The 26,905-nt window shown below is 41.2% G+C and overlaps 1 protein-coding gene across 1 annotated transcript in view; it reads right to left on the bottom strand.

The window, feature by feature from the left end:
* LOC115084998 (cadherin-9-like) overlaps nucleotides 1-26,905 on the bottom strand; it is a 542,803-nt gene that overhangs the window by 79,653 nt on the left and 436,245 nt on the right. Inside the window, exon 7 of the mRNA XM_029590504.1 lies at nucleotides 3,295-3,548. Coding sequence (XP_029446364.1) covers nucleotides 3,295-3,548 — 254 coding nt within the window. The remainder of the gene's footprint in view (nucleotides 1-3,294; nucleotides 3,549-26,905) is intronic.

Raw genomic sequence — 26,905 nt, 5'->3', positions numbered from 1 at the left:
CAATATCCAGTCATGAGTCAGAGGCAGACAGCAATAAGAATGGTCAGTGTCCAGGCAAGGGTCAGATCCAGAAGTCAGTCTGAGGAAAGGCAGAGAGAGAAGGAGCAGGACTAACATGGAAAGGAAGGTTGGGAGGCAGGAGGTAATGGATAAGATGAGTCTAGGCAAGCAAAGCAAGACTGGACTAGAGAGATGAAGCAAGGCTAGGCTGGAGAAATGAGGCAAGGCTGGGCTAGAGTGACAAAACAAGGCTGGGCTGGAGAGAAAAGACAAGACACCAGGAACAGGAATCAGCAACACCACCAGTGATGTATGAGACCCATTGCTGAGGCAGAGAAGTGCTGCAAGATTGAGGCTTATATAAGTTTAAGGCAATGATGTCATCAGAGAGTGCTGATCCTAGTTTCCCACCATTGAGCGCATATTATGTGCGCAAAGACACACGCGTGCACCTATGGGAAAGCTGACCCTTGACGGCCTGGTGGTTGTGGATGTTGGAGCCAGCAGCATTTCAAACATGCTGAGGATGTCCATTGAGGTTATAGGCATTGTTGGAGAGAGGGTCTGGGGGATTCCCAGCATTTGGAGGCTAAGCAGTGTTGGAAGATGTGTGGTGGCTTGCAAGCTGCCATCAGTAACAGTGCTGCTAAATAGAAAATACTTGACTGAAGTTAACAGGTAATATTATCCAGATAAATACTCTACTTTCTAGCTTACTGAATACTGTCCTGACAATTCTCCCTCTGTATTCTGTGGAATCTCCTGTTGTTGAAGACATGACTTGCCATTTCCATGGGCCCAGGCATTAGAATCAGACTTGCATTTGTGGTTGAGGCATCTGTTTCTCTGATTGTGTTGATTTCCTTTTCTTGTCATCATTAACCTGAATGAGTGCCCTATGCTATTCCCAGGTGAATAAATTGCCTGGGAATAGCAACTTATTCCCAGGCAAATGATGTGTTTAAATGATGGTCAAAATAAAACAAGGGAGATACATTTTTAAATGTATAGCTTTACAAACCACATAGGTTGTTTGGCATTCCCTATGCTAACACTGGTCCCTGCTAGTAGTACTGGTACAAAGAGATTTGCTCACAGAGATGTGTTTCCATGCATAATGTAAATCAGAAATCACTTAGCTACCTTGTGAGTAAGCATGAGCACAGCTTCTGAAGGAATAAGGGATGCCTCAGGCCAGTGAAGAGTCATTGCTAGATCCTGTTGCTGTTATTGGGCACTGGTTGAGGTACATAGCTGAAAATAGAGGCATGTGGTGATTGGATTGGAGCTCATGTTAGCCTAGAAGGCTACTTCTCACCCCTCATCACCAACAACTTGATGGTGTATGCTCTTCTGTTATGGTGGAAGATTGGGGTTCTTTCTATATGTCAGCTTTTATAGCTGATAGTGGGCCATCCCCTAGCCATCAATGGGAAAAAGACAGAGTCACAGAGAGGTCCTAAGATTATTATATTTTTTAATTATAATGTCTGTGTTCGATTGGTTATAGTACCTGATTTATCTGGGGATAAATTTCAATTCCTCATTATTTCAATTCCTCTTTATTTCCTCTACTTGCTTCACATTCTCTTCTTTCCCAGCTCATCTTTCCATCTTTCAACATATCATTTCTTCCTTTGTTTGTTTTCCCCTTCCTATCATTATAGTTCTTTCTGCATTCCTTCACTTATGTTCATTGGTTTTCCATCATCAATGTCTTTCTATAACTCTCTATAATTCTTTCTTTCCCCATGTTCTTTTTCTCCTCTCTGCATCTCTGTTTTCCAATGTTTCTTTTTTTATCTCCTATTCTACCTCCCTGTCCTTTTATCTTTCCTTGTCTTCATTACTTTGACTCTTCTTTCTGGCTGCCATTTCTGCCTATTTTTTCTACTTAAAACTTAACTATATTATCCATTTTTAATTTTAGCATGGTACTTCTTTGGTATCAACATAAACCATGAGAAAGAACAGAAATGTAGAAAAGGAAAAATTCAGGAGAAAAGAATGGAGATTCATGTATCCTTTGTACTTTGCATCCAGTTATAAGGTATTCTAAAAAGAAAAACTCTGCCCAGAATGTCTCACATATCTATGTGGGTGGCAGTGACTTCTCTGTGGTTTTGATATAGTCTTAACCAAATTTTACATTACATCTCACCATGAATGCAATTTTTGACTGAACATATGACTGATAGGCACTTGTAATGTCCAAACTAAAAATTGAGATCATTATTGTCCACAGGAAGCAATATTTTCAACCTCAGGTGTAAAAATGTCACAGTAATCTGTCACAAGCCAGTCAATTATTGATTTAGCCAACCTTGACTGTCATGAAATGTACTTGAAAATGTGACTTCTATAGTGCTAATCCTCAGTTTTGTCTATACTCTTTCAATTTATATAGCTCCTGTAAAAATTCTATAGTGAAAAAAAACCAATAACCTTTTTGAGTAATAGCTTTATAAATTGATAGCTTAGCATTTACAGTTATGAAACAGAATTGTTTAAAAAATAAAGATGTAGAAGTTTTCAGGAAGAGTTACTTTTGACAACAATGGGTCAACTTTGGTCTGTTGCCTAAAAATGTTCTCGCTTCAATCTGAAATTAATCTCTTGAATACATACTCATTGTTTCAGTCTGATGCTGAAAAATATTTTGGTCATGTCATCTAATATGGCTCAGTTAAAGCAGTCTCCCCTTCCATGGCTGATTAATTTGAAATAACCTTTTTCATCACAAACCAGAATTCTCATACAATAATAGTGTTCCACAAATTCTCTCCAACAATTATAATCTGGCATATTCATTCATATGACTTCCTGTGGCCAAATACAGGTACGCTTTGGCTAATAAGCATAAAAATTCAAAAAATTCAGAATTTATGAACCTTTGCTTGAAAGAAATATTGAGGTCAATATTGAGTAGCCCAGTGAGTGGGAAAGTTATTTGGCCAACTTTACCCAGGTATTTTGCCCCAGATATTCAGCGGGATGTACCTAGATAAGTGTTCTGCTGAATATATCTGGCTATTTTTCTAGCCAGTCTAACCTGGCTAACTTTAGATGGGATATGCTGAACATGAGCATTCATCAATGATAGTTTAGACATGCCTCCTGAATGACATCAGCATTGTCTCTTTTTACCTGGCTAAAGTATGCACAAGTAATGTGTTACCCAGATAAAATGTAGCCAAGGAAGAGGGAGAATTTGTAATCTGGATAAATACAAAATTTACTGGGACAAAGCCTTTGAATATTGACCTCTTTCTTTCTTCCTTATTGTACACTTACTTGACAAAACCTTTTGTGGCATCTGGATCACGGGCTATCACTTGCCCAATTTCACTACCTTCCTTGGCATCTTCATCAACTTCCATTAAATAGAATGATCTGCTAAACACAGGAGATTCATCAACATCTTCTACGGAAATTTTGACCACAGCTGAATCCTTGAATGACCGAAGGTGGAAAAATTGTGGGTCTGGATGAGTGTTGACTGCCTCCACTTCCAAAGTATACAGCATGTGCTTTTCAAAATCCAGCATCTAGGGATGAAATTAAAGTGTAATTCATTAAGCAAGACTGATTAAACAAAGTTACAGCAATAATGACAAGCTTTATTTAAGGAATGTTGTCTATGAATGAGATAAACTGTTTTCTAAATTTTGAACTACTACTTCATAAGTTTCAGTAATTGTATAGAAAAATTTGACAAAATATGGAATTTGTTTAGCCAACAGAGGACCTCTCTAACAGAGTCATTCATTACAATGAATTATGGCATTAACACACATGATAACATGATAATGCATGTGTTAATGCCATAATGCATGCGATAATAACAATAGCGTGCGACATGAATGCAAATTTTGGGAAAGGATGAGATTTATGAAAATGAGGAGCAATATTGTACCATGTGATAGCATAATGCATGCTGGAAATAACTATACCTTTTTTCCTAGTGTTAAGCTGTGCGATATGCCCCAAAACAGCTATAATGTAATTTGTGATACATTTTTTGAATTGGATTTGAGGGCTGTGGAGGAGAAAGAAAAAGAGAGAGAGAGAGAAAAAAAACTCTGAGAAGGCCCATACAGTGTGCAACTATGCCTATAGGAGGGCCATCTAATAGCTCAAGGTGAGGTGTTGGTGGTGGTTTAGGGTTTAGAGGCCAGTTTTTCATCTAGAGTTAGACATATGAACAACACAGTACACCTAGTAAAGATTTGATGTCATTTGGAGTGAGGAAAGTCTCACAAAGATGACATTTTGTACTATGTTATCTCACCCTAGCTTGATGGTACCCTGTTATAGAGTCCATCAAGCTAGGGTGAGAGACATAGTAGAAATGTCATTTTTGTGAGACTTTCCTCACACCAAATGACGTCAAATCTTCACTGAGGTGTACTGTACTGTTCGTATGTCTCACTCTACATGAAAAACTGGCCTCTCAACCAACACCAACACCTCACTTCAAGCTATTAGATGGCCCTCCTATAGAGATATAAATACTTGACTACTAGAATGCTTTTGTAGATGGTTTCTCTCTCTCTCTCTCTCTCTCTCTCTCTCTCTCAATTATTGCAGCTTGCAAAAAGCTTACTGCACAAAGTGACATGTTATCACATGGTACAATGATTTCCAGGAGCACACCCCTTTTTCTTATCACGGGCGTTATCCATATGTTATTAATGCATTTTGATGAATGTATGGGTAAGAAGACAATGTGCTAAAGTGAAGTTATTTTGAAAAGAGTTTTGTGCAAAATCTACACTAAAATGGAAAAAAATGCCACAAAATGTCGAAGAACCAAAAATTCAGTGTTTTCACATGGTCTGATATGGATATGCAAAGCCCTGTTAGTTAAAAAAAACCTCAAGTGTTTCTGATAGCAACATTTTACATATAATCTGCTAAACATGAATTCTTATTCAAATTCTGAATTAATGAGCTGCTGCAATACAAAATCATTTCAAAGCAGACAATTAATTCTGAATTCTGTGAAAACCAGCAGATGAAAAAGTCTTTGCAGTCTATTTTTTGTAAAAAATATAATTATACCTGAATGAGGTGTGGTAAAGTTTTAGTAGACAATTTACAAGTGTAAAATCCTGGTTTCTTGGTGAATTTCAGTACAATTTAGTAAGTTGGTCTCTTGTTTTTTTTTAATCCTCTCTTTCACAATCACTGACTATTTACAAATGCCCACAGAGCATTCAGCATGAGTATCAGCATGTGAAGACAGCATAATTATAACTGTAAAGAAAACTGGCACGGAGTGGGAGGAAGGGGGCAAAGTAATGATAATTTTGGGTACACTACAGTCTTCTATTTTACATAATGCAACTGCTTTTTTTTTGCTTTGTGTTCATCTCTTAGGAAAATATATATTTTATTACCGGTTTTAAAAGCCCAACCGTGTTTTTGAAAACACCAAAGTGCTTTGAGAAATATCCAGAACTATTCAACTGCTTCTAAGCTTTTAAAGAAACCTTTTTAAAGGAAGTGCTAAATGCAACACAGTGAGTTCTGTATATTATTATGATGCTGGAACTATCAACCGTTACAGACTACCTGAAACATGTTATGTCACAGGTATAATATATTTATGTAATAACAGTCTGAGTTTAAGTAAATCATTAAATCATGGGATGGTCCCTTGGTAACAGCATAAAGAATGTGAGCCCTGTGTGCTTCCTACTCTTTTTGCTTCAGCCTGTTATGCTATTTTGTTTGTTTGTTTGTTTGTTTTGGTCATTCCTCACTGGCTGGCCTTTGATTTCTGGGCATACCTGATGGCTGGACATGGTCAACAGGTCTCCAGGGATGTGCAGCTGACAATAAGGTGTCTAATGAGAGTGGTCAGAAGATCAAGGTGAGTGCTGGGACTCTGCATTTTCAGGCTGCTGCTGTAGTTGTGATGGCTCTTGCAAAAGTTGGGATAGGGTGAAGTAATGCTCATGCCTGTGGCTGTGTCCACGGTGACAGTTGGGGTGAAGTGTTGAATGATTGCACTACCTCCATGCCTCCTGGTGAGATGATCATGGCTCTGTCCATGGTGGTCATCACATGGTTGCAGTGGTTTCCTTGCCGTGGTTGTGGTTCTATTACCTTTTCGGAGCCCGGGGTTTTTTTTTCTTCTGCAGCCAGCCCAGCTGATGGACCTAGGAATGAAGCTTTGGATGTTTCCCTTTTTTAGTCAGCTAGTGAGGACAGGAGAAGGGCTGTGCTTCTGGAAAATGAAGGTTGGGATGTTTTGTGCAGTGGGGGAGACAGACTTGCATTCCAGTAGTGAGCGTTTTGTTGCTGTAATACTTTGTGGTTACTTGGAAGTAGGAAGGGCATTAGCAGTTAGGAATCTCCAAAATGTGCTTGTTCCTGAGGTTTGGTTTGGGGAATGTACACAGTTTGGATATGTAGGACTGGGCAATTTTATTTAACTGCCCAGGCTAGGGTTTGTGCTTGGTGATTCTTATGGTTTGGGACCTTTGGTTTCAGAGGCAAGGCAAATTCCAGGTCTAAGTTTTTGCTTGCCTTATTTTCAAGAAGTAGGACCCAGAATGGGCAGCTCAGAATGAGGCAGTTGCACATAATGGGACTGTTTTTCCAGATTTCTGGTTATCCCAGGATCAGTCTATTTGGTAAGGTGGGATGATAGAGGTTTGATTACTCTGCTAGGAGTTTCACTCTGAGAGACTGGCAGAGGCCTAGGGGTGGGAACAGAAATGTGTCAGGGTATGGAGGTGTGTCAGAGGCTGTTTTTTTTGGGGGGGGTCTTCTGCTTCATCTTTGCAGATTGAGAGCAGGAAGTCAAGAGATATGGAGTCGCCCTGAAATGTCTCAAGCTGAGAGTTGGCGGAATCAGTAGGCAACTGCAGAGTGACATGTTAGATGACAGGAAAGTTCACCAGAGTGTTTATACCCACAGTCTGCAGCAGGTGCTGTGGGACCATCTTCTAATCAGCTGAGGGAGTCAGCTATGGTGAGACCTGATGGGCAGGATCCAATGAGTCCGAGGAATGGGGTCAGTATGGGGATGGTTGGGTAGAGATTCAGTGGTTGTTGAAGGATCTAGTATGGTGGGTATGCAGGGAAAGATGGTAGAGTATATTTGTAGGTTGGAGGATGTTGTGGTGGTTAATGTGATTGGGAGTGATGTGGCAGGCACTATGGTGGACCAGGTGGCATCTGAAAAAAACCTAGACTCTGGTGAGCTGGCAGAGAATACAGCAATGGTGGTTGGGGGGAGTGCTAGTGAAGTGGTGCAGAAGGGGCATAAGGCCACAAAACTTTTAAGTAGGCTTCATAACGGGAGGGAATCTTCCTCAGAGTTCACATCTGGGTCCAGTTCTTCCTCTTCTAGTTTATCTTCTGCTTTTTTATGTCCAAATCCTCCTCTGGTTGGGCAGGTGGTTCTGGTAGGGGATGGACGGTTCCTGCCTTGGTCAAGCTTATACAGCTTTGATAGGGTGTGTCTCACTTTTATCATGAAATAATCACTGATATTTTCCATTTGTTGGAGGGCAGAAGGGATAGAAGGAAGGAGAAGAGAAACAAAGGGAAGAAAATGTTTCAGGACATGGTTAGGAGAGTGATAAGGTTGATTCTCAATTGGGTTTGATGTTTTCTTTGTCTGGTGAGTGTTGTGGGTCACTATGATTCTTCTTAGTACAGTGCATTGTTGGCCTATGTGAATTTGATTTAGGCAGAGCACAAGGACTATAAGTGTTGAGCTTTGCTCAATTATGATGGGCCTTTTTGTGATGAGATAGAGAAAACAAATCATGTGCTGGGATACGCTTATGGCTCACTTAGATGACTAACAAAACACCTGGGTTGAGCCAGTCTTCCAGGACAGTGGTTATTTTGGAGCAGTATCTTTTGTGCAAGGGTGGTCCTTTTGAGGGACAGGGGTGAGTTGGTATATTGGAAAAGTCATGGTCACGATCCCCAATGGTTGTTAGTGCTTTAATTGCTCAGGTTGTATCTTTGAGGATTGGAAGTTCAAGCATCTGTGTTCCATCTACGTAGCAAATTATTAAGCCAGCAAGCGCGCACGCCATGGTAGTGCTGTTTTTGGCAGGGCTTCTAGCCTGATTTTGATGTCAGCCATGTATCCTTGGCTGCAATGTTACCCAAATAAAGGGTGGCAGCAGGATTGGAAGGGATTTCAGTTTAGGTTTTCAAATTTCTTATACAGGTTTTTTGGTGGGGCAGGTGGGAAGGCAACTCTGCTATACCTCGGTATATAAAAAATGCTAAATAAATAAATAAATACAAATTTGGCTTCTATGAACTGATTAGTATTAGTGGTGCAGCAGAAATTAATTGAGGAATTACAGTTGGCTAGGATTGCAGGATTATTCTTTATTTTGAAATCTTCAGCACTTTTTGTGCACTGAGTGACATGTGGCTGGTTCTTGTTTATGTGCATTATTTGGATTACTTTTTTTTGTGAGACCTGTAGTTTTGCAAGCGTGTGAAAAAATTTGGCTAGATTCTTTCATGTGGCTGAGTTGCTTGGAATTTTGATTACTGGTAACTAGGGATGTGAATCATGTGCCCAATCGTCTTAACAATCGGGTTCGGCTGGAGGGAGAAATAAATCTGATCGGTGGAGATGTGAATCGGAATCACATCGTTAATTTTTTTTTAGTGAAGCCCGACCCTTTAAAATTGACCCCTTACCTTCCCCCACCCCCCCCACCACCCCCCCCCCCCCCCACCCTCTGGTGGTCCAGTGGAGGCGCAGGGACTGATTTTCCACTCTCGGGCCATCGGCACCATTTTGGCTGCCACTCAAAAATGGCTGATGGCCCGATAAAAAAAAACCACCCAACCCTTTAAAAATGACCCCTTAGCTTCTCCCACCCTCCCGATCCCTCCAAAACATTTTAAAATTACCTGGTGGTCCAGTGGTGGTCCCGGGAGCGATCTCCCATTCTCGGGCCGTCGGCTGCCACTCAAAGATGGCGCCGATGGCCCTTTGCCCTTACCATGTGACAGGGTATCCATGCCATTGGCTGGCCCCTGTCACATGGTAGGAGCACTGGATGGCCGGCGCCATCTTTAAAGATGGCGCCGATGGCCCAAGAGCGGGAGATTGGTCCCCGCACCCCCACTGGACCACCAGGTACTTGCAAAAGGTTTTGGGGGGGTTTGGGGGGTGGGGGAAGGTAAGGGATTAGTTTTATAGGGTCAGGGTGGGTTTAGAGGTTGTTTTGGTGTGCCGCTTTTCCCGCCCTCCCCCAAATAACTCCCGTTAGTGGACACTAACGGGAGTAACGATTTTTCACGATAAATAGTGAAAATTTCTATTGTATCGCGCACTGTACCGATTTTTGACGATTTAAAAAATATCGGATGATTTTTTTAATCATCAAAAAACGATTCACATCCCTACCCCCTATACTTCTATTACTTTTATTGTGGGGGGTATGAGTAAATGATTAATTTAAAGGCTTATATTAAAATATTTGGAGTATTTCCTTAATGATTACTATTGTTGACAAATTATTTTTGAGAATTATGTATTAAGACATACACTTATGTATCTCTGGATTTTTCTGAAAGTACGAGTTATTATTTATTTATTAACTTTTTATTAACTTTTATTTACCGACATTCGTGAAACACATCATGCCGGTTTACAAAAAACTCAAACGGAGGAAAGTTACAATATAACAATAAAACAGTAAAACAGATAATAAAACAATAGCACAATAGAGCAATAATACAGGGGAGGGGAGTGGGAAGCGAGGATACCGGAAGGGTGGGAGAGGGGGAGCTAGAGGGGAGGGCAAGGCTGGACTGAAGGAGTGAAAAAACACAAATAGATGCAACTATATACAGTTGACGATAAGTACAGTTACAATCAGATTGTAGAGCTAATGAGGTGTTGAGAGACATTTGCTTCACAGTATTCACTTAAATATGAGATAAGAGGGGTTAGAAGGATTTAACGGGCGGCATTAGAGGGAAAAGGGGGGTCAAAGGTTAGCAAAGGAGGGTAGAGGAGAGGCAGGGTGAGTAGGGCGGGGAAGGGGTACAGAGGCTTAAAATATACAAGGATCTCTTTAACTACGTAGAGATACGGAGGGGTTGATGGTCGTTGGTCATTGGGAATCACAAGAAAATAAGTTTTTCTTTTTTTGTTTTTGGGTGGTAAAAGGGAGTTGCGGGGGAGGGGGAATACTAAGGGTGGAGAGTCGGCTAGGTGACAAGGGATAAGGGGAGAGGCTGAAAGGGAGGAGATGAGGGAAAAGTAGATGAAAATGAATAAAGATAAAATTAAAAAAACCCAAAACATTTACCCATTCTAGATCTCTTATGATTTTATAGATATATATCATATCCCCCTTCAGACATCTCTTCTCCAGGCTGAACAGTCCTAACCTCTTTAACCTTTCCTCACAGGGGAACCATTCCATCCCCTTTATCATTTTAGTTGCCATTCTCTGTACCGTCTCCAGTGCAACAATATCTTTTTTCAGATGCGGCAACCAGAATTGTACACAGTACTCAAGGTGCGGTCTCCCTTCTTAATAATTCCTAATATTCTGTTTGCTTTTATGATTGCTGCAGCACACTGAGCCATCAATTTCAATGTATTATCCAGTATGATGCCTAGATCTTTTTCCTTGGTAGTAGCTCCTAATATGAAACTTAACATTGTGTAACTACAGCATGGGTTATTTTTCCCTGTATGCATCACCTTGCACTTGTTCATATTAAATTTCATCTGCCATTTGGATGCCCAATCTTCCAGTCTCATAAAATCCTCCTGCAGTTTATCACAATCCACTTGTGATTTAACTACTCTGAAAAATGTTGTATCATCTGCAAATCTGATTACCTCACTCATGGTATTCCATTCCAGATCATTTATAAATATATTGAAAAGCACCGGTCCAAGTACAGATCCCTGAGGCATGCCACTGTTTACCCTTTTCCACTGAGAAAATTGATCATTTAATCCTACTCTGTTTCCTGTCTTTTATCCGCCACCTATCCCATGACTTTTTAGTTTTCTTAGAAGCCTCTCATGAGGGACATTGTCAAATGCCTTCTGAAAATCCAAATACACTACATCTACTCATTCACCTTTATCCATATGTCCCAGGGCACAATTTGCACTCCACAAACAAAGGCTTACTGAGCATTCCATCTCTTCAATCTGCACATTTTTGTCAAGTAAGAGAACGAGCAATATCCTCGGCAGGCCCCAAAATATGGAACTTGCTTCCTGTCGAATTGTGCCTACAAGCAACACTAAACACATTCAGAAAGGAGCTAAGAACCTGGCTTTTTATGAAGGCCTATCAGGACACAACATAATCGAAGCAGTTCATTATCTATTGCACTCCCATTTTACTTTTATTCTTTTATGTGATATCTTACTATTTATCTGACCTTATGTTTTATTATGTTCTTATTATTTTATTAACTATTGCTGAGTTATAACAATGCTTGTACTTTACATTTTTACTGCATTTTATCTTAATGATGTATTTATTACTTTTCATGCCCTTTGCCTTTTATGTTATTTATTTATTTTTAGATTTTTATATACCGGTGTTCCTGTATTAAAATACTGATCACATCGGTTTACAATGAAACATAACAATTACGCCAAGAGGCGGTACATATAACATATGTAACATATATATAACATATATGTAATAATTTTATTTAATTGCCTTATTTTTATTCTCTTTATTTTACTTCTCTTAGATACTGTGTTTTCATCTTAAAACAATGTAAACCATTATGATTTTTTTTACCCAACAAAGGTATATAAAAATCAATCAATCAATCAATAAATAAATATTAACCCCTTCAAAAAAATGAAGCAGATTTGTGAGGCAAGATTTCCCTTGGGTAAATCCATGCTGACTGTGTTCCATTAAACCATGTCTTTCTCTATCCTCTGTGATTTTGATCTTTAGAATAGTTTCCACTATTTTTCCGGGCACTGGAGTCAGGCTCACTGGTCTATAGTTTCCTGGATCACACCGGAGTCCTTTTTAAATATTGGGGTTACACTGGCCACCCTCTAGTCTTCAGGTACAATGGATGACTTTAATGATAGATTACAAATTTTAACTAACAGATATGCAATTTACTTTTTGAGTTCCTTCAGAATCTTGGTGTGCATACCATCCAGTCTAGGTAATTTGCTGCTCTTTATTTTGTCAATATGGCCTACCACATCTTCCAGGTTAACCATGATAGTTTTTCAGTTCATCTGACTCATTACCCTTGAAAACCATTTCCGGAACATAGAAACATAAATATGACGGCAGAAAAAGACCTATCAGCCCATCCAGTCTGCCCAGCAAGCTTCCACACTTGTTTTCCCATACTTATCTGTATCATCAACCACCAAGTTCAGGGCCTTTGTTAATAACTGTTTGACTCAAATTTCCTGCCATCCCCTGTCATTGATGCAGAGAGCAATGTTGGCGTTGCATCAAAGGTGAGCATAAGGCTTAATGGTTAAGGATAGCAACCACCACATCAAGCAAGTTACCCCGATGCTTGTTTACCCAGACTGCACAGATCAATGCCTGGTTGGATGCTGTCTGAATGTAAATCCTGTTTTCCACATTTCCCCCTACCGTTGAAGCAGAGAACAATGCTGTATATGCATTCAAAGTATCAGGTTTAATTGGTTTTTGGTAGTAAGCGCCGTAATAAGCAAGTTTCCCCCACGCTAATTTGATTACCCAGATTGTGAAGTTCTGTCCTTGTTGGTTGTTGTCTGAATGCAAATCCTCTTTTCCACATTTCCCCCTGCCATTGAATCAGAGTATCTTATGAACATCCTCATTAGTAAACTCAGAAGCAAACTCACTCAAATACATATAACTATTTATTTGCCTCTTGAAGCTCACTGAAAAGAATGTGTAAGTCCTATTAAGACCCTACCATAGATGGTATGTTCTAGAAGGTTTTGAAAGTGAAGTTATGTATGTAATCTATTACCAGTGGAAGGGATCTTGATGATTCTGTAATAATGCTCACTCAGAGTCATGAGAGGGAATGGGCATAAATGAGTTTGAGGAAAGCAGCTGTTGCAATGAAAAAGGCAGTTTGAATACTGGCCTGCTCCCTGATGAATAGGAAACAAAGAGGAGATTGCCTTCCTTCTCCAACAGGGAGATCAGGAAAAATATCCATTAATCTCAAGACAGAGGAGAAGTCTGGTGTATTATAGCTGTGATTTTGGAAACATTGTCATCTGAACACAAAAGAAGGTATCCATCCAAGAATGATTGATAACACTGGGCAACAAATTTTCACAAAAGTCATGTACTGAAATGAAATTAGTCAATTCTAATAAATTTCCATGTGCTAAAGTAAACATGAATGTGACTGTGAAAATGCAAAATTGACTCTAGTTTTTTTGTAATATGCAATAATATAATTACATCTTGAATTGTATGCCAATAGTAGTAGACCTACAGTTAATACCGTTTGAAAAATGAAGTCATAGACTACGTCTTAGATTTCTTTGCTTGTCTCTTGTACACCTGTTCGGGAGCATCTCTGCGGAGTGTCAGCAGTAGTCAGCCAGCATGAATATTTTAAACACTCACCCTTTCTGACTGGGCTTCATATAGTACACTGCTGACGTCAGCTTACTCAGCAGCAGCATGGCAGTAGAACTGCATTGCATCAGAAAATGATGTAATAAACTCTGGACAATGTGTGCATGATGGTATTATGCAATATAATGCAATATTACATCATTCTAGGCTTATTTACAGTCCTACTGGATAAATTTACATGACTAAACATAGAAAGTGAACTATATTAAATATCTTCAAAACGAGAGCCAATAAAAACTTTTCATGGTCATATTCATGTTCAGCACATCAAGATACTACAGAGTAGGACCTTTTTAGGTCAGTAACACTTTCATTGTTGACCACTGTAACAGGTCTAGTCCACAGAGCTGCAGAGTATAGGTATCCAGGAGGGAAAATTTATTAAAACAACAGAAGATCCCTAAATTACTCCAAAAGAAGTCTTGGAAGGCAAATGAAGCCACCGAGAGACTAAGGAACTATAAGTAATGTATTTTTGTTCTAAGTACTGTTTTCTTGAGTGAGTACAAAACCTGATTTGTGTACTGTTTTATGTAAGTGGATTTATTTATATCTACTGTCATTTTACCATAGTAAATTTTATTTTTATTGAAACTTTGGTGTGAGGACTGTTTTGGTTTTTTTTTTGAGTGACTGAGCTAAAGATGCCTTGGGGGTCTGACAGAGGCTGGCAATGTACGACTCCCACATGTGTCTCTAAAAATCTGAATGCTGCTCTGTCAAGGGAGTGCTAGCCAAAGTGTAAAAGGCAGTATTCCTTCTCTAGCTGCCAGTCATCTCTCTGACAGTACTGTGCTGTCCCTGTGTACAAACTGGCACTAGTTCAGAATGTCCTGGAATAATAAAGTAATCTGAGCTTGAACACTGTTACTGCATATGATTTTTTTTTTTTTTCTGTGTGTTTGCAAGGGCAGAATTTTTGAGGTGCCTAACTAGCTACCTGAGAAACAGCCTGCAATGTCAACACAGGCTGTTGAAGAAGCCAGAAATGTGTCTGTATGAAAGCTCAGAGAGGAAGCTGGACACAAAGGGCTGAAAAGATGGTGTGAATTCTATAATTAAAAGCTAGGTTTCACTGACAGGGCTGTAGTATGAAGAGTTTCTATGTTCTTCTTTCTGTCATGCAGGCTGAAGCTGTGGCTGCCAGAATCCTGTGTTGTATGAAAAGTTTGGTCTGCTGAGCTAAGAAAGAAGGAGTTTCACATTCCAGCTTTGTGTCTTATCCCAGCCTGTTTATCTCATCCTTTATAAAGCTTTTATATCCTTTCCAATGGACATCCTTAACTTTCTGCTTTCTGAGGGAGTCATTCTCTGTGGATTCTAATTCCAAAATAGCAAGTGGACAATGTGCTCACCATGATTATTTAACATATTATTCTTACAAAGGCATACATATTTCTGTATTGAATGATATTAGAGCATGACCCTGTCAGAGTGGAAGCCTGTTGTGCTATAAAGGTGATCTTAAGAGTGGTGCTGACCTGAGAGGGGAGGGAAAACAGCGCACTGTAGAAGAGAGAGCTGATGGGGGAAGAGGGATCTGGATGATTGACAGTCTGCTGGAGAGAGAGTAGAGGTCAGAGGTGGACCACAGGGTAATGGTGAGAAGTAGCGAAGGACAGGTTGTTCTGTGGTGCTGTAGAAGACTGGTAGTTTATGAGAGAGGAGGGGAGGTGATGTTTGTGACCATTTGCCAGCTGATCCTGCTTATGCTTTTGTAATGGGCCTTATGGTCACATTGCTAGTAAGCCCTTAGTGAATCCTAGGTCCTACGAATAGAGCAGTGTAGGTTAGAGAAAGGGGAGGAGAAACATCTGGTCCAGCCCTTCCTACTGTGGGTGCTGGGATGACCAGCCTCCTATGAGATAACACAATCAGCTTGTAAGAGTGAGCTGTTGGGGCAGTGTAGTTTGGTTTTGGAAGTTAAAGGAGGTGTTGGAGCTGTTGCCTTCATTGATTTTCGGGCCTATCCTTGGGTTCTGCCTGCAGTTCCTGGGCAAGGTCGAAGGAGCATCTCTTTCTGTCCACTAACTAGCTGACTGGGTTGTGCTTGGGATATTTTGTGATTTTGGTGGTAGGAGCCTTGTGAAACACCTGGGCATCTCCTGGGCATGGGGAACCCCCAATTTTGGGACACCCAGGGATAGACAAGACCTACCCTAAGAGATAGTAACCCAGTACAAGGAATAACTCCAGTGTTAAGATCGGTTTTGGGATAAAGGGACGTTTTTGTTAGAGGAAATGGGAGTTAGATTTTGGCTGCCCCTTCTTCCTACCCTGTTAAAGGAATATTGAAAGCTCTGAGCTCCAGAGAAGCCCTTTCCAATTTGGGATTTGTGGAAAGTGAGTTAGATTGGGAAAGACTGAAGAAAACTGGGAGTAAAACCAAATTTAATTGACATCACAGGACCCTGAGGAGAGAGATAATTGGGAATACTAGTGCAGAGACTTTGTGATGGATTTTTTTGCCAGCAGGAAGGGGGTTTTCTATTCCAACAAAGATATCCTTGCCCACCTGGGGACCTCATTAGTTCAAGCCTTGGATGGTGAGTGATTCCCTTGCGCCTGGACCAAAGTAAAGAGACTCATGCACAGATAGAAAAGGAGAGAACTGAAACAACCACCTGTGGAAACTAATGGATTTAAGTTGAACTGTGCCATTATTTCATCTAATTACCCATCAGTAAAGGCTTTGATTTTGAACAAGCGACCAGAGTATCCTGTGTATTCTTTTGGGCACTTGCATCATCCACAGGGTGGGAAAAAAGTATTCCTCTCCTAGCGAACACAAGCAAAGTTACCCCTGTCACATTGGGCCCTGAAAGTACATCTTTCCTCCCACCTACAGAGCATCCAGCCCTGGGAGTAAGAGAGATTGTGAGAGAGTTAGCTGATGAGTGGTTCCAGCCCCGAAGAGTAACAAATTCTTTCATGGCCCCATCGCCTAGCAGTCTGCACTTGGTGGTGGTGGTGGGGGGGGGGGGGGGGGGGGGGGGGAGGGGTTATACTGTTATTTGGACAGAGGTCGAAGACTTTATCTTAGAACGTCAATGGATAGTTTTTCTGATACCCTTTGCTTCCTTACCAAAGGAATGAACCAAGTTGTAAGGGAGGGAACAGAGACACTAGTGAATAGAGGTTGGTATATGAGCTCCCCCATGTTGGAAAAACAGATAGTGTGTGCCTGAGCATTTATAAATCCCTGCCACCATCTCAGAGCGTGGACTTTTTGTTAGACTTCAGTGGATTTCTATTGTGGATTTTTAGTTCAGATGTTTCCCGAATTGCCCTGCTGCAGAACATCTCAGCTTGAGCACTTCTACCTTGGATTACTTTCCAAGGAAAAATGACTCTGAAGGTATTCTTTGGAGAAGCCTTGGTAAAGAGACTTGGAGCAGATTGCCCTACCCTTATTTTTGGTGCACATTTTTCTTGGAAACTTAAATTAGTGAGAAGGAAGATTTTCCACCTTTCCTTTTCCATATTGAGTCTCCCCTTTTTGAGTAATATTTTGTCTGTGTCTTTGTCTTCTGAGAACCCAAGGGCCCTGGGTCTCACTAATATTCTGTATCTTTAGGGGTGGTGACTTTCATCCAGAATGAACCCAAAGAGTAGCTGTGGTGTCATCGGGTAGGAATGGATTTCCATCCCTATCTTGAGAGGAGGAATTGAAGGTATTATTCAACAGTCTGTCTCAAGTGGCCTACCCTTGGGAAGGAGAGTGCTTCCAGAAGGAGCTCTAAGAGACTGAAGAAGTCTGCAGGAGAGGTATGAGAATTGGAACTGGTTATATTCTGATAAGTAATTGGGACTAAATTCTAACCATTCCACAGTGGGAGGAAGATTAAGAAAAATTAGGAGTTGGAAGGAGGACTAAATTTTCTTCAATTTAAATATTTGAAAAGGAGAAGGAGATAAATTATAAAGGAATTGGATTATTCAAATTCAAACGTTCACTGGAAAAGTAAGGTCACAAATGTGGTTTTTTTTCAATCTATAAAATTAATTGGAGTTAACACCAAAGAGCTGTAAATAATCTTTTCTTTTCATTCATTTAATCAGCTATCAGTAAAGAAGTTGGAAACCAAATTCTTTCTCAGTGTGATTACTGCTGCTAAATACTGTGGAGATTATCAGTGCTGTTTACAGAGACTGAACAAAGGGCTGTGCATATTATGAAATACAAAAGGGCCTTGAATCTATACTTCCTCCCACAGGGAATCCTGAACCACTCAGAAGATAAGCTGGCTGTGCAGAATTGTTTGCAAATAGTGTCTATCTTATTTCTGTATGCCCTTGGGGACAGTTACTAGAGTTTGTCCACTCAGGGTTTACACTTGCATGATGGAGGAGTGTTAATATATGATTGCAGCCCTTGAATATTGAATTTCTACGACCTGCTGAAGTATTGGTTGTATGCTTTTTAACATAGGTAATTTGTTTATTATAATTTTAATGTATATTTAGATAATCTAGCATCTGCTTATGCTATTGAATTATATTATCTTTGATGACTAGAACAGAGATGGTTCAAATGATCACTGTATTCATACATAGGGCTGGGAATACATTGAATCCGTTATTTTGTATGGATAAATGGCTTAAAGATATTAGACTGCATATAGTTTTAAGTCTGACCATATCTTGATTTTATTTCAGAGTAATAATCCAGTAAATAAAAAATGCTATTGTCAGTCTGGTTTTAAAATAGTTCAACCTCTTATAGAGAACCATGTTTTTAAAAACCACTGGTGGTTATTGGAATAACAAAAATTGGAAGTGGATGATGATGTAAGTATGCAGGATGTTGTCCAATTGGTGGATACATGGAATAGTTCTTTGGCAACCACATATGGATGGAAATTTTCAAACAGGCATTCAAGCGCACTTTGTCGCATGTGCACCAGTGAGGGCCCAGATATGTGGCCATTTCATAATGAGTGCATGTATATGCGCACATTATAAATTAGCCTGACAGCATGCACATGCATGCCAAACTTTAAGTGAGAATGCACCTTTGCACGTAAATCCCACTTCTATTGCACAGGTCACAGAATTTCGAAAGGGGGTGCACATCCAAACCATTGCCAGTTTCACCAGTTCGTCTACCAGTTCACTCAGTTAACAGCTAGATCATCCAAACCTCCTGGTTTGATAGTCTGCACTCCCCCCAGTTACCCCAGATCATTTAAACCCTGAGAAATGGCTCTTTCTTTTCATTTCTAAAGTTACCTCTCCTCCATAGCAGAAGGAAATGTATGTGGCAGGGGATCTGGGCACACACAGCTCTTGGCCACACTCTAAAATGCTCATGTCTCGCCCAGACCACACCAATGCCCCCACCTCCCCCTTTTGAAAACTTTTGAGGTGTGCGCACAGTGGAAGGTAGGCATGCATTTGGGCAGTTTTTAAAATTTGGCGGGCATGCGCAAACCCGACTTGTACATGTATCTCCCGATTTTGTCATGTGCAGAGCTTTTAAAATTCACCTCATAATGAGCTTGTTCCTCAGAAGACTGTACTGGATGGATGTAAGTATGAAATTGCACCATGATTTTCACATGATTTGCTAAAACAAAGGAGGAATGTTAGGCAAAGTGAGAGGCATTGCTCAAAGCTTCAGGATATAACATCCAGAGAGGCTTTTGGAATTATTACAAAGATACAGGAAATTGTGCCTGGAAAGTAAGCAAGGGTATATTAAGACTACAATTGAGAATTTTATCAATCAGCCTCAAAAGTTATTTTATGTAGTCCATAGATTAGCGGAGAAGCCATCTATGTATACTGAACTGTATCCTAGTTGTAAGAATCTAGCAAAATAGGCTCAGCGCGTGCAAGGCCCGGTCACGTGCAAAAAGGCCAGATTTTATGCATGGGGGGATTTAATATCCAGACGTTTATGTTTCACAGTTGTCAAATACATATTGTATTTAAAGCCAGGAATCTTGGTGTTATAACTGATTCCAAATAAACTTTAAAGCCACATCTTACCAGGGCAGTTCAAAGTTAAACCCCTTTTCATAAACTGAAAATGCTACACGCACTTAAAGCTTTGCTTCCCTCAGACTCTTTTAGTTCAGTTTTACAGATTTTATTTCATCAATTTGACTACTGCAACAGACTATTTATTGGATTACCAAAAAAACTTGATGAGTGCATTACAGCTGACAAAGAATGCTGCAACCTGCTTATTAAAGGGCTTGCCTGCATTCTCTCATATTTCTCCAATTTTTAGAGCGTGCCATTGATTATCATCATTATAGAGAATACAATTTAAGCTGTTAGTCACAATGAACAAATTGTTATACACTGATTATGCAAGTTCTTTGAAGTTAAAATTGCAAATTTATACATCAGGGAGAGCATTAAGATCTGAAGGAGCTAAATTGTTAAGTATTTCATCAATAACGAAATCTAAATTAAAGACCACTCAACTAAGAGCCTTTTCCTATGTGGGACCTGTTCTGTGGAAAAGCCTTCCTGGGAAGCTATGCAAGGAAATATCTATAAATTAAAAAAAAACTTTAAATGATTTTTTTTTATTGAGGAATTTGTTTGATTTGAATAAAAATGTGTGTTTTGTGTATTAATGTGTTTCCAAGGATGTTAATTTTTGTCTAAATTTTAGGTTTTATATTCTATGAATTTGAAGCTTAATTGACCATGTACTTAAAATATGGAAGAGACAGAATACAAAATGTTATAAATCAATACATAAATAACACACAGAGTCATTCAACAAAATGTATTAGGGTGTTATGGCCCTAATGCCCTAATGCCTGTAATAATGCCATAATGTATGTGTTATTTTTCGCATCTCATGATGTGTATGCAAATTTTGTTAAAGGGGAGGTGTTTTGTGGGGTATATGAAAATGAGGGATGGTTAACTTTGTGTGTGATAGTGTAATGCATGTTATTGCATGTTCTGATGCTGGAAATAGCTACAGCTTTTTTCATGGCATGAAGCGGTATGACATGCTTGAACTGGGATATGTGATATTTATTGCAAATCCTGTTTTTGGCAGGAAGGGGGGAAGAGGGGAGGAGAGGATTGTCATCTATTTATAACACTGTAGGAGGGTCAACTAGTAATTCAAGATGAGGTTTTGTGGTGGTCTATGGTTTGGGGGCCAGTTTTACATGCACAGTCAGAGATACGAACAGCACAGTACACATTAGAGATGTGTATCGTGTGATCGATCGTCTTAATGATCGATTTCGGCTGGGGGGGCGAGGGAATCGGATCATCGCGGTTTTGAGTTTTTAAATATCGTGTAAATCGTAAATGTACGGCAATATGGCTGGCGCCATTTTAAGCAAAATGGCGCCGGCCATATTGCCGTACAGCAAAATGGCGCCGTACGGCAACACAATTCGAGTGCAGGAGGTCGTTCCCGGACCCACGCTGGAATTTTGGCAAGTCTTGTGGGGGTCAGGAGGCCCCCCCAAGCTGGCCAAAAGTCTCTGGGGGTCCAGCGGGGGTCCGGGAGCGATCTCTTATGCTCGTGACGTCGGGGAACAGGAACCAAAATGGCGCCGGCGCTACCTTTGCCCTGTCCGAGAGTGGAAGATCACAACGGGACCCCCCCACTGGACCCCAGGTAATTTGAGACATTTTGGGGGGGGTTCGGGAGGGTGGGGGATTTATTTTAAAGGGTCGGGGTGGGTTTTAGGGATGTTTTAGTGTGCCGGTTTTCCCGCCCTCCCCCTTCCCCTCCCCCTTCCCCAGATTTACGATTTTTGATGATAAATCAGGGGAATTCCTATTAAATATTGCCTCTAATGATTTTTGATGATTTAAAATATATCGGACGATATTTTAAATTGTCAAAAAACGATTCACATCCCTAGTACACATCAGTGAACATTTGATGTGATTTGGAATGAGAAAAGGTACAGAAAGATGAGATTTCTACAATGTACTCTCGCCTTAGCTTGATGGCACTCTAAGTGCACTCTAGGTGATATCTAGGTGCACTCTAGGTGCTATCTAGATGCTATCTAGTTGCTATCTAAGTGCACTCTAGGTGCTATCTAAGTGCACTCTAGGTGCTTTCCAGCTAGGGCGAGAGTACATTGTAGAAATCTTATCTTTCTGTACCTTTTCTCATTCCAAATCACATCAAATGTACACTGATATGTACTATGCTGTTCGTACCTCTGACTGTGCATGTAAAACCAGCTCCCAAACCCTAGACCACCACCAAAACGTCACCTCGAGTTACTAGTTGACCCTCCTACAGTGTTATAAATAGTTGACTAATATAAAAGCCTTCTCTCTCTCTCTCATAACAATGTTTGCATGAATAGTGCCAACAATAAATTAAAAGGAATGTGGTTAGGGTAATTTTTTAGTTACTGGTGGAGATATAAAAAAATAACCACACAGGCATCCATTTGAACACAGTTCCCGGCACATGGACATGGCTATTTTATAACATGCACCTATTTTATAACATGCATGTGTCAGCACACACATGTTCTAAAATAGGATTCCTGTGTGCAATGGATTTTTTTTTTTTTTCAAAATATTTTATTGAGTGAGCAGGCACATGGAAAAAAGTCAGCCAAACAGGAAATACCATACAAGCTCAGCACAGTTTTTTCATATTAAGAAATGAAAAAGCAACTCCTTAATATAAGTAAGTAAATAACAACAACAAGCCCATCCCCCCTTCCCCACCCACCCACCCCTTCCCCGAGAATCTCTGATCCGTTCATCTGCACTTACTCTACTGTGGAGGCCCCCCGGCGGCCACCTATAATCTTACAGCACAAGATACCACATCCAAGACAGAGCACAAAACATAAACAGGTAAACAAACCCCTATGCATTCCCTAAAGGCGCCAATGTCCGAACAGTAGAGGATAAAGATCTGTAGTAACACCCCCAGATGTTCTCAAACATCCGTTTTTTCCGTGGAGAAAATCTTTTGTACATAGAGCCATATTCCAGTTGAAACATATCCGTCATCAAAGTGTTCCACATTTCAAGCGTCGGAGAATCAGCCTCTAGCCATTTGGTCAGAATGCACTTTTTGGCCATGAGGCAAGCCTTGGCTAACAGACTCACGTTATCCACATTAATGCTTACATCCCCCACATCATTATTCAGGATGCAAAAGGAGCTTGACCATTGTACATCAGTAGCCAATAGTGTGGACAGAAATTGCCGAATGGAGGACCAAAAGGCCTGGGTAGAGGGACAATCCCAAAAACAGTGAATCAGCAAAGCAAAAGAGCTGGAGCATTTAAGACATGCCGCAGAGGCTACAATGCCCATGCGAAACGCCCTAGCTGGAGAGTAGACAATCCGATGAAAGATCCGCTGCTGCATTTCCCGCAATCCCACATTTTGGGTGATGAGATTTATGGATGTATAAGAGCTTTTAAGCATTTGCTCCTCTATCTCTTCTTGGCAGTCCCTCGTCCACAAAGGACGCAACTTTTGATATATACCATAGTTCTGAATCATATGCGCATAGGAATACAGGCAGGATAGCGATCCTTTACGGGATTTCAGACAAGTAATTAAGGCATCATAATGTACATTTGATATTTTCCCCGCCTTCCCCCGGATCAGGTCAGACACCATTGCACACATTGACCCATATAGAAGAAAATGCCTTGGTTGGAAATCAAATAATGTTTGACACTTATCAAAGGAGAAGCATTTTCCCGTTACAGGGTCCAACAGATCCCCCAACCGCCAATCAGAGCCCAACCGAAGGGAATGTGTCACAGGGAATATAGACTGAGCCACCGGAGAATGCTCCCTCAACGGATATTGGGGGGATAAAAATGGAGATAGCCCCAACATTTGTCGTAGGGTGCGCCAAACTTTCCGTGCAGTAGTAACCAAAGTAAAGCGCATCGGTAGTTGTGAATAGGCCTCTGCCGTGATATGCAGGATACGGCTGGGATCCATTGGAGCGCAAATCGCCCTTATCAACTCCGGATCAGAGTACTCGGCGGTGCCGAAAAGCCAATCCCCCAGATAACGCCAATTGGCAGCCAAGGAGTAAAAATAAAAATTTGGAAGACCATACCCCCCTTCAGCTTTCGGCCCCATCAAAGTAGCCATCGAGATACGTGCCCGCTTAGCCTGCCATATAAATTTACCTATTTCCTTATATAGACTCCGTTTATCCTTAAGAAGTATTAAAAAGGGCAACATCAGCAATTTATATAATAGCTGGGGTGCAATCACCATTTTAAGGACAGCTATACGACCCTGTAATGATAAAGGGAGAGAATTCCAGCTCCGTAATTTGGCGATCATTTTTTGTATCGTAGGAGGAATATTTAAACTATACCACCGTTGGGGGTCTGGGTGAATATTTATACCCAAATATTTAATCGTGGAGGAAGCCCATTTAACCGGAAAATTTTCCCAGGTAGACTGTAAAGTACCCAACAAGTCCAGCGCTTCGGTTTTATCCAGGTTCAATTTAAAGCCGGACAACCCTTGGTAAAGGTGGAAAATATCTAGTGCAGCTGGAAGGGCAACTCTCGCCTTGGACAACAAAAGCAAAATGTCATCTGCAAATAGTAGCCTGAGGTAAGAGCGCTGCCCAACCCTCACGCTAGTGACCGCGGGGGTCGCCTTAAGCTTACAAATGAGGGGCTCCACCGTTAAGATAAAGAGAAGAGGGGAGAGAGGACACCCCTGGCGTGTCCCTCTCTGCAAGCCAAATTCCCCCGATAGCTCCCCATTCACTAAAATTCGAGCCGTAGGATTGGAGTATAGTAACGTGATATAATCATAAATCCTACCCCTCAGGCCTACTTTGAGCAGCACTTGACGCAGAAAAGGCCACGCCACCCTATCAAACGCCTTCTCTGCGTCACATGTAACCAGAAGGGGATCTTCCACCCGCCCTTTAGCGCAAAATTCTAGAGCAACCAAAACTTTATGTAGATTTACTGTAGAGCGCCTCCCCGTCACAAAACCCACCTGGTCCAGGGAAATAAGAAGTGGCATTAAATCTTTCAAACGGTTGGCCAAAATTTTCGCATAAATTTTAATATCCAAATTAAGTAAGGAAATCGGCCGATATGACGAAGGTACCAAGGGATCCCTCCCAGCCTTCGGGAGAACCACAATGGTGGCAGCCCTCATGGTGGGAGGCATTTCCTGCTGATCCACCATTTTCTCATACACTAGTTGTAAAATTGGAGCTACCTCCTCCTTCAACCCCTTGTAGAACGTGGAATTCAACCCATCTGGGCCAGGTGCTTTCTGGCCAGGGAGCAGTTGAATCGCCTCCTGAACCTCGTCCACTTCAATTGCACGCTGTAAGCGTTGGAGTTGTGCGTCAGATATATGTGGCATAGTTAAGCCCCCTAGGAAATTGGCAATATCACCTTCCCGGACCAGATCCGCAGAATATAGTTTCCTGTAATACTCAGAGAATATATCCGCTATATCCCTGGAATTAGTTTTGATCTCTCCCTGGGGGGTACATAAGTTAGATATATATTTAGAGGATTCCTGCGCTTTCAGCAATCTCGCAAGTAGCTTACCCTCCTTGTTCCCATAGCGGTAAAAATTAAATTGCCTATGACGCAACGCATACGCCGCTCTCATATGAAGCAAGTCATTTAGGGCAACTTGCGTCTCCCGAAATTGGGAGGACCATTTAGTGTCGAGAGTAGAATGGACTTTTCTTTTTAATTCTCTTAAGCGTTTTTCCAATGAAAGGATATCCCTATCCAATTTTTTTTTCTTTAAAACTGACATAGCTAATGATGTCCCCCCGTAAAACCGATTTCGCCGTCTCCCACAGAAGAATCGGCTGATCCAGGTGTTGTGAGTTAAATTCCATAAAGGTTTTCCATTTACTCTTTAAAAAAGTAGGAAAACCTGGATCATTCGCTAGCGATGCCGGTAAGCGCCACTGAGACTTAGCGATAGGATCCCCCAAAGAGAAAACCCCAGAGACCGGGCAGTGATCTGAAATTACCAGTGTTTCAATCGTGGACTTTATGAATTTTGAAAAAAGGGCTTCAGAGACAAGCAGATAGTCAATCCGAGATTTCACTGGGTGAGCTTTAGCAATATGAGTGAAATCGCTCTCCCCGGGATGGAGCACTCGCCACAAATCTATAAGCGATAGATGCTTGCAGAGAAATCTGGGTCCTTTCCGCTCACTCGCCTGCTGACCTCCCCTGGCCGGGAACCTATCCATGGCAGGGTCCATCACATAGTTGAAATCCCCTCCCAAGACCATAGGACAATTCCCCAGTCTACTTAAGTGTCCAAGCAAAGAGGTGTAAAAAGCATGATCATAAGCGTTTGGGGCATATATAGACGCCAACAGAATTTTGGAACCCATGAGATATCCCTTTATAAGCACATAGCGTCCTTGAGGATCCACCACAGACTCCAGCAATTGAAAAGGAGTGGCTTGATGGATCAGTATGGCTACCCCCCCTACTCTTAGAGGTTCCACTAGCAAAATATACCTGGGAAACCCATTTTTTTTTTAGTTTTGGAATTCCCTTAGGGAGCATATGTGTCTCCTGTAGGAAGACAAGTTTAGCCTGAAGTTTTGTTAGCCTAGTAAAGATTTTTTCCCGCTTCACCGGGGTACCCATGCCCGCCACATTCCACGTCACCATATTCAAAGCCATCGGACTCCTTCCAGATTAATAAAGCCCACACGTTTTACTCTAACCTTGACAGCCTGCTGCCCATGGTGAAACACCCGATGAACAAGCTCAAAACTTACCCCCAGTTGGCTCCTGGACTGCCCAAACAACCCTTCCCAGAGCCCCCCACAGAGAACAAAACCAATCACCCCAAAGCACCAGAGATTCTCAAAGGACATTTTTCCCACCCCCCCCAGTTCCCCAACAGCCCCATATAGAACAATCACACAAAACCACCACAGGTCCTGTGTGACCCCGTGAAGTCCCCTGTCCCCCATAGGTTGTATCTGAGACCTCTCCTGTGAGGTCGAGAGCACGTAGGTGGAGCAGATGTGCTTGGGGACCCCCCCACACCACACAATACAAATGCCCACGTTAAACTTGTACCATATGTTCCCCATTATACCACATACAACATTATGGCAAGGAACAAACAGAGAACATCGAATATATGTTGCAGGAAGCAAACAAACATAGGTAGCAGAAACAGATCAAACTTCGGGTGCAAACGTCGGCTCAAAACAAGAATCGCAAAAGGCAATTAAAGTCTCTGCACAGCACACAAGAAGAAAAAATGAACTTCTGACTGCCAGCTGCCAGCTCCCCGAAATGTCACGGTGGCTGAGGAAA

This window comes from Rhinatrema bivittatum, chromosome 2 (assembly GCF_901001135.1).
Source record: "Rhinatrema bivittatum chromosome 2, aRhiBiv1.1, whole genome shotgun sequence".
In the NCBI taxonomy this organism is placed as follows: Eukaryota; Metazoa; Chordata; class Amphibia; order Gymnophiona; family Rhinatrematidae; genus Rhinatrema; species Rhinatrema bivittatum.
This window is presented reverse-complemented; position numbering and strand designations above follow the sequence as displayed.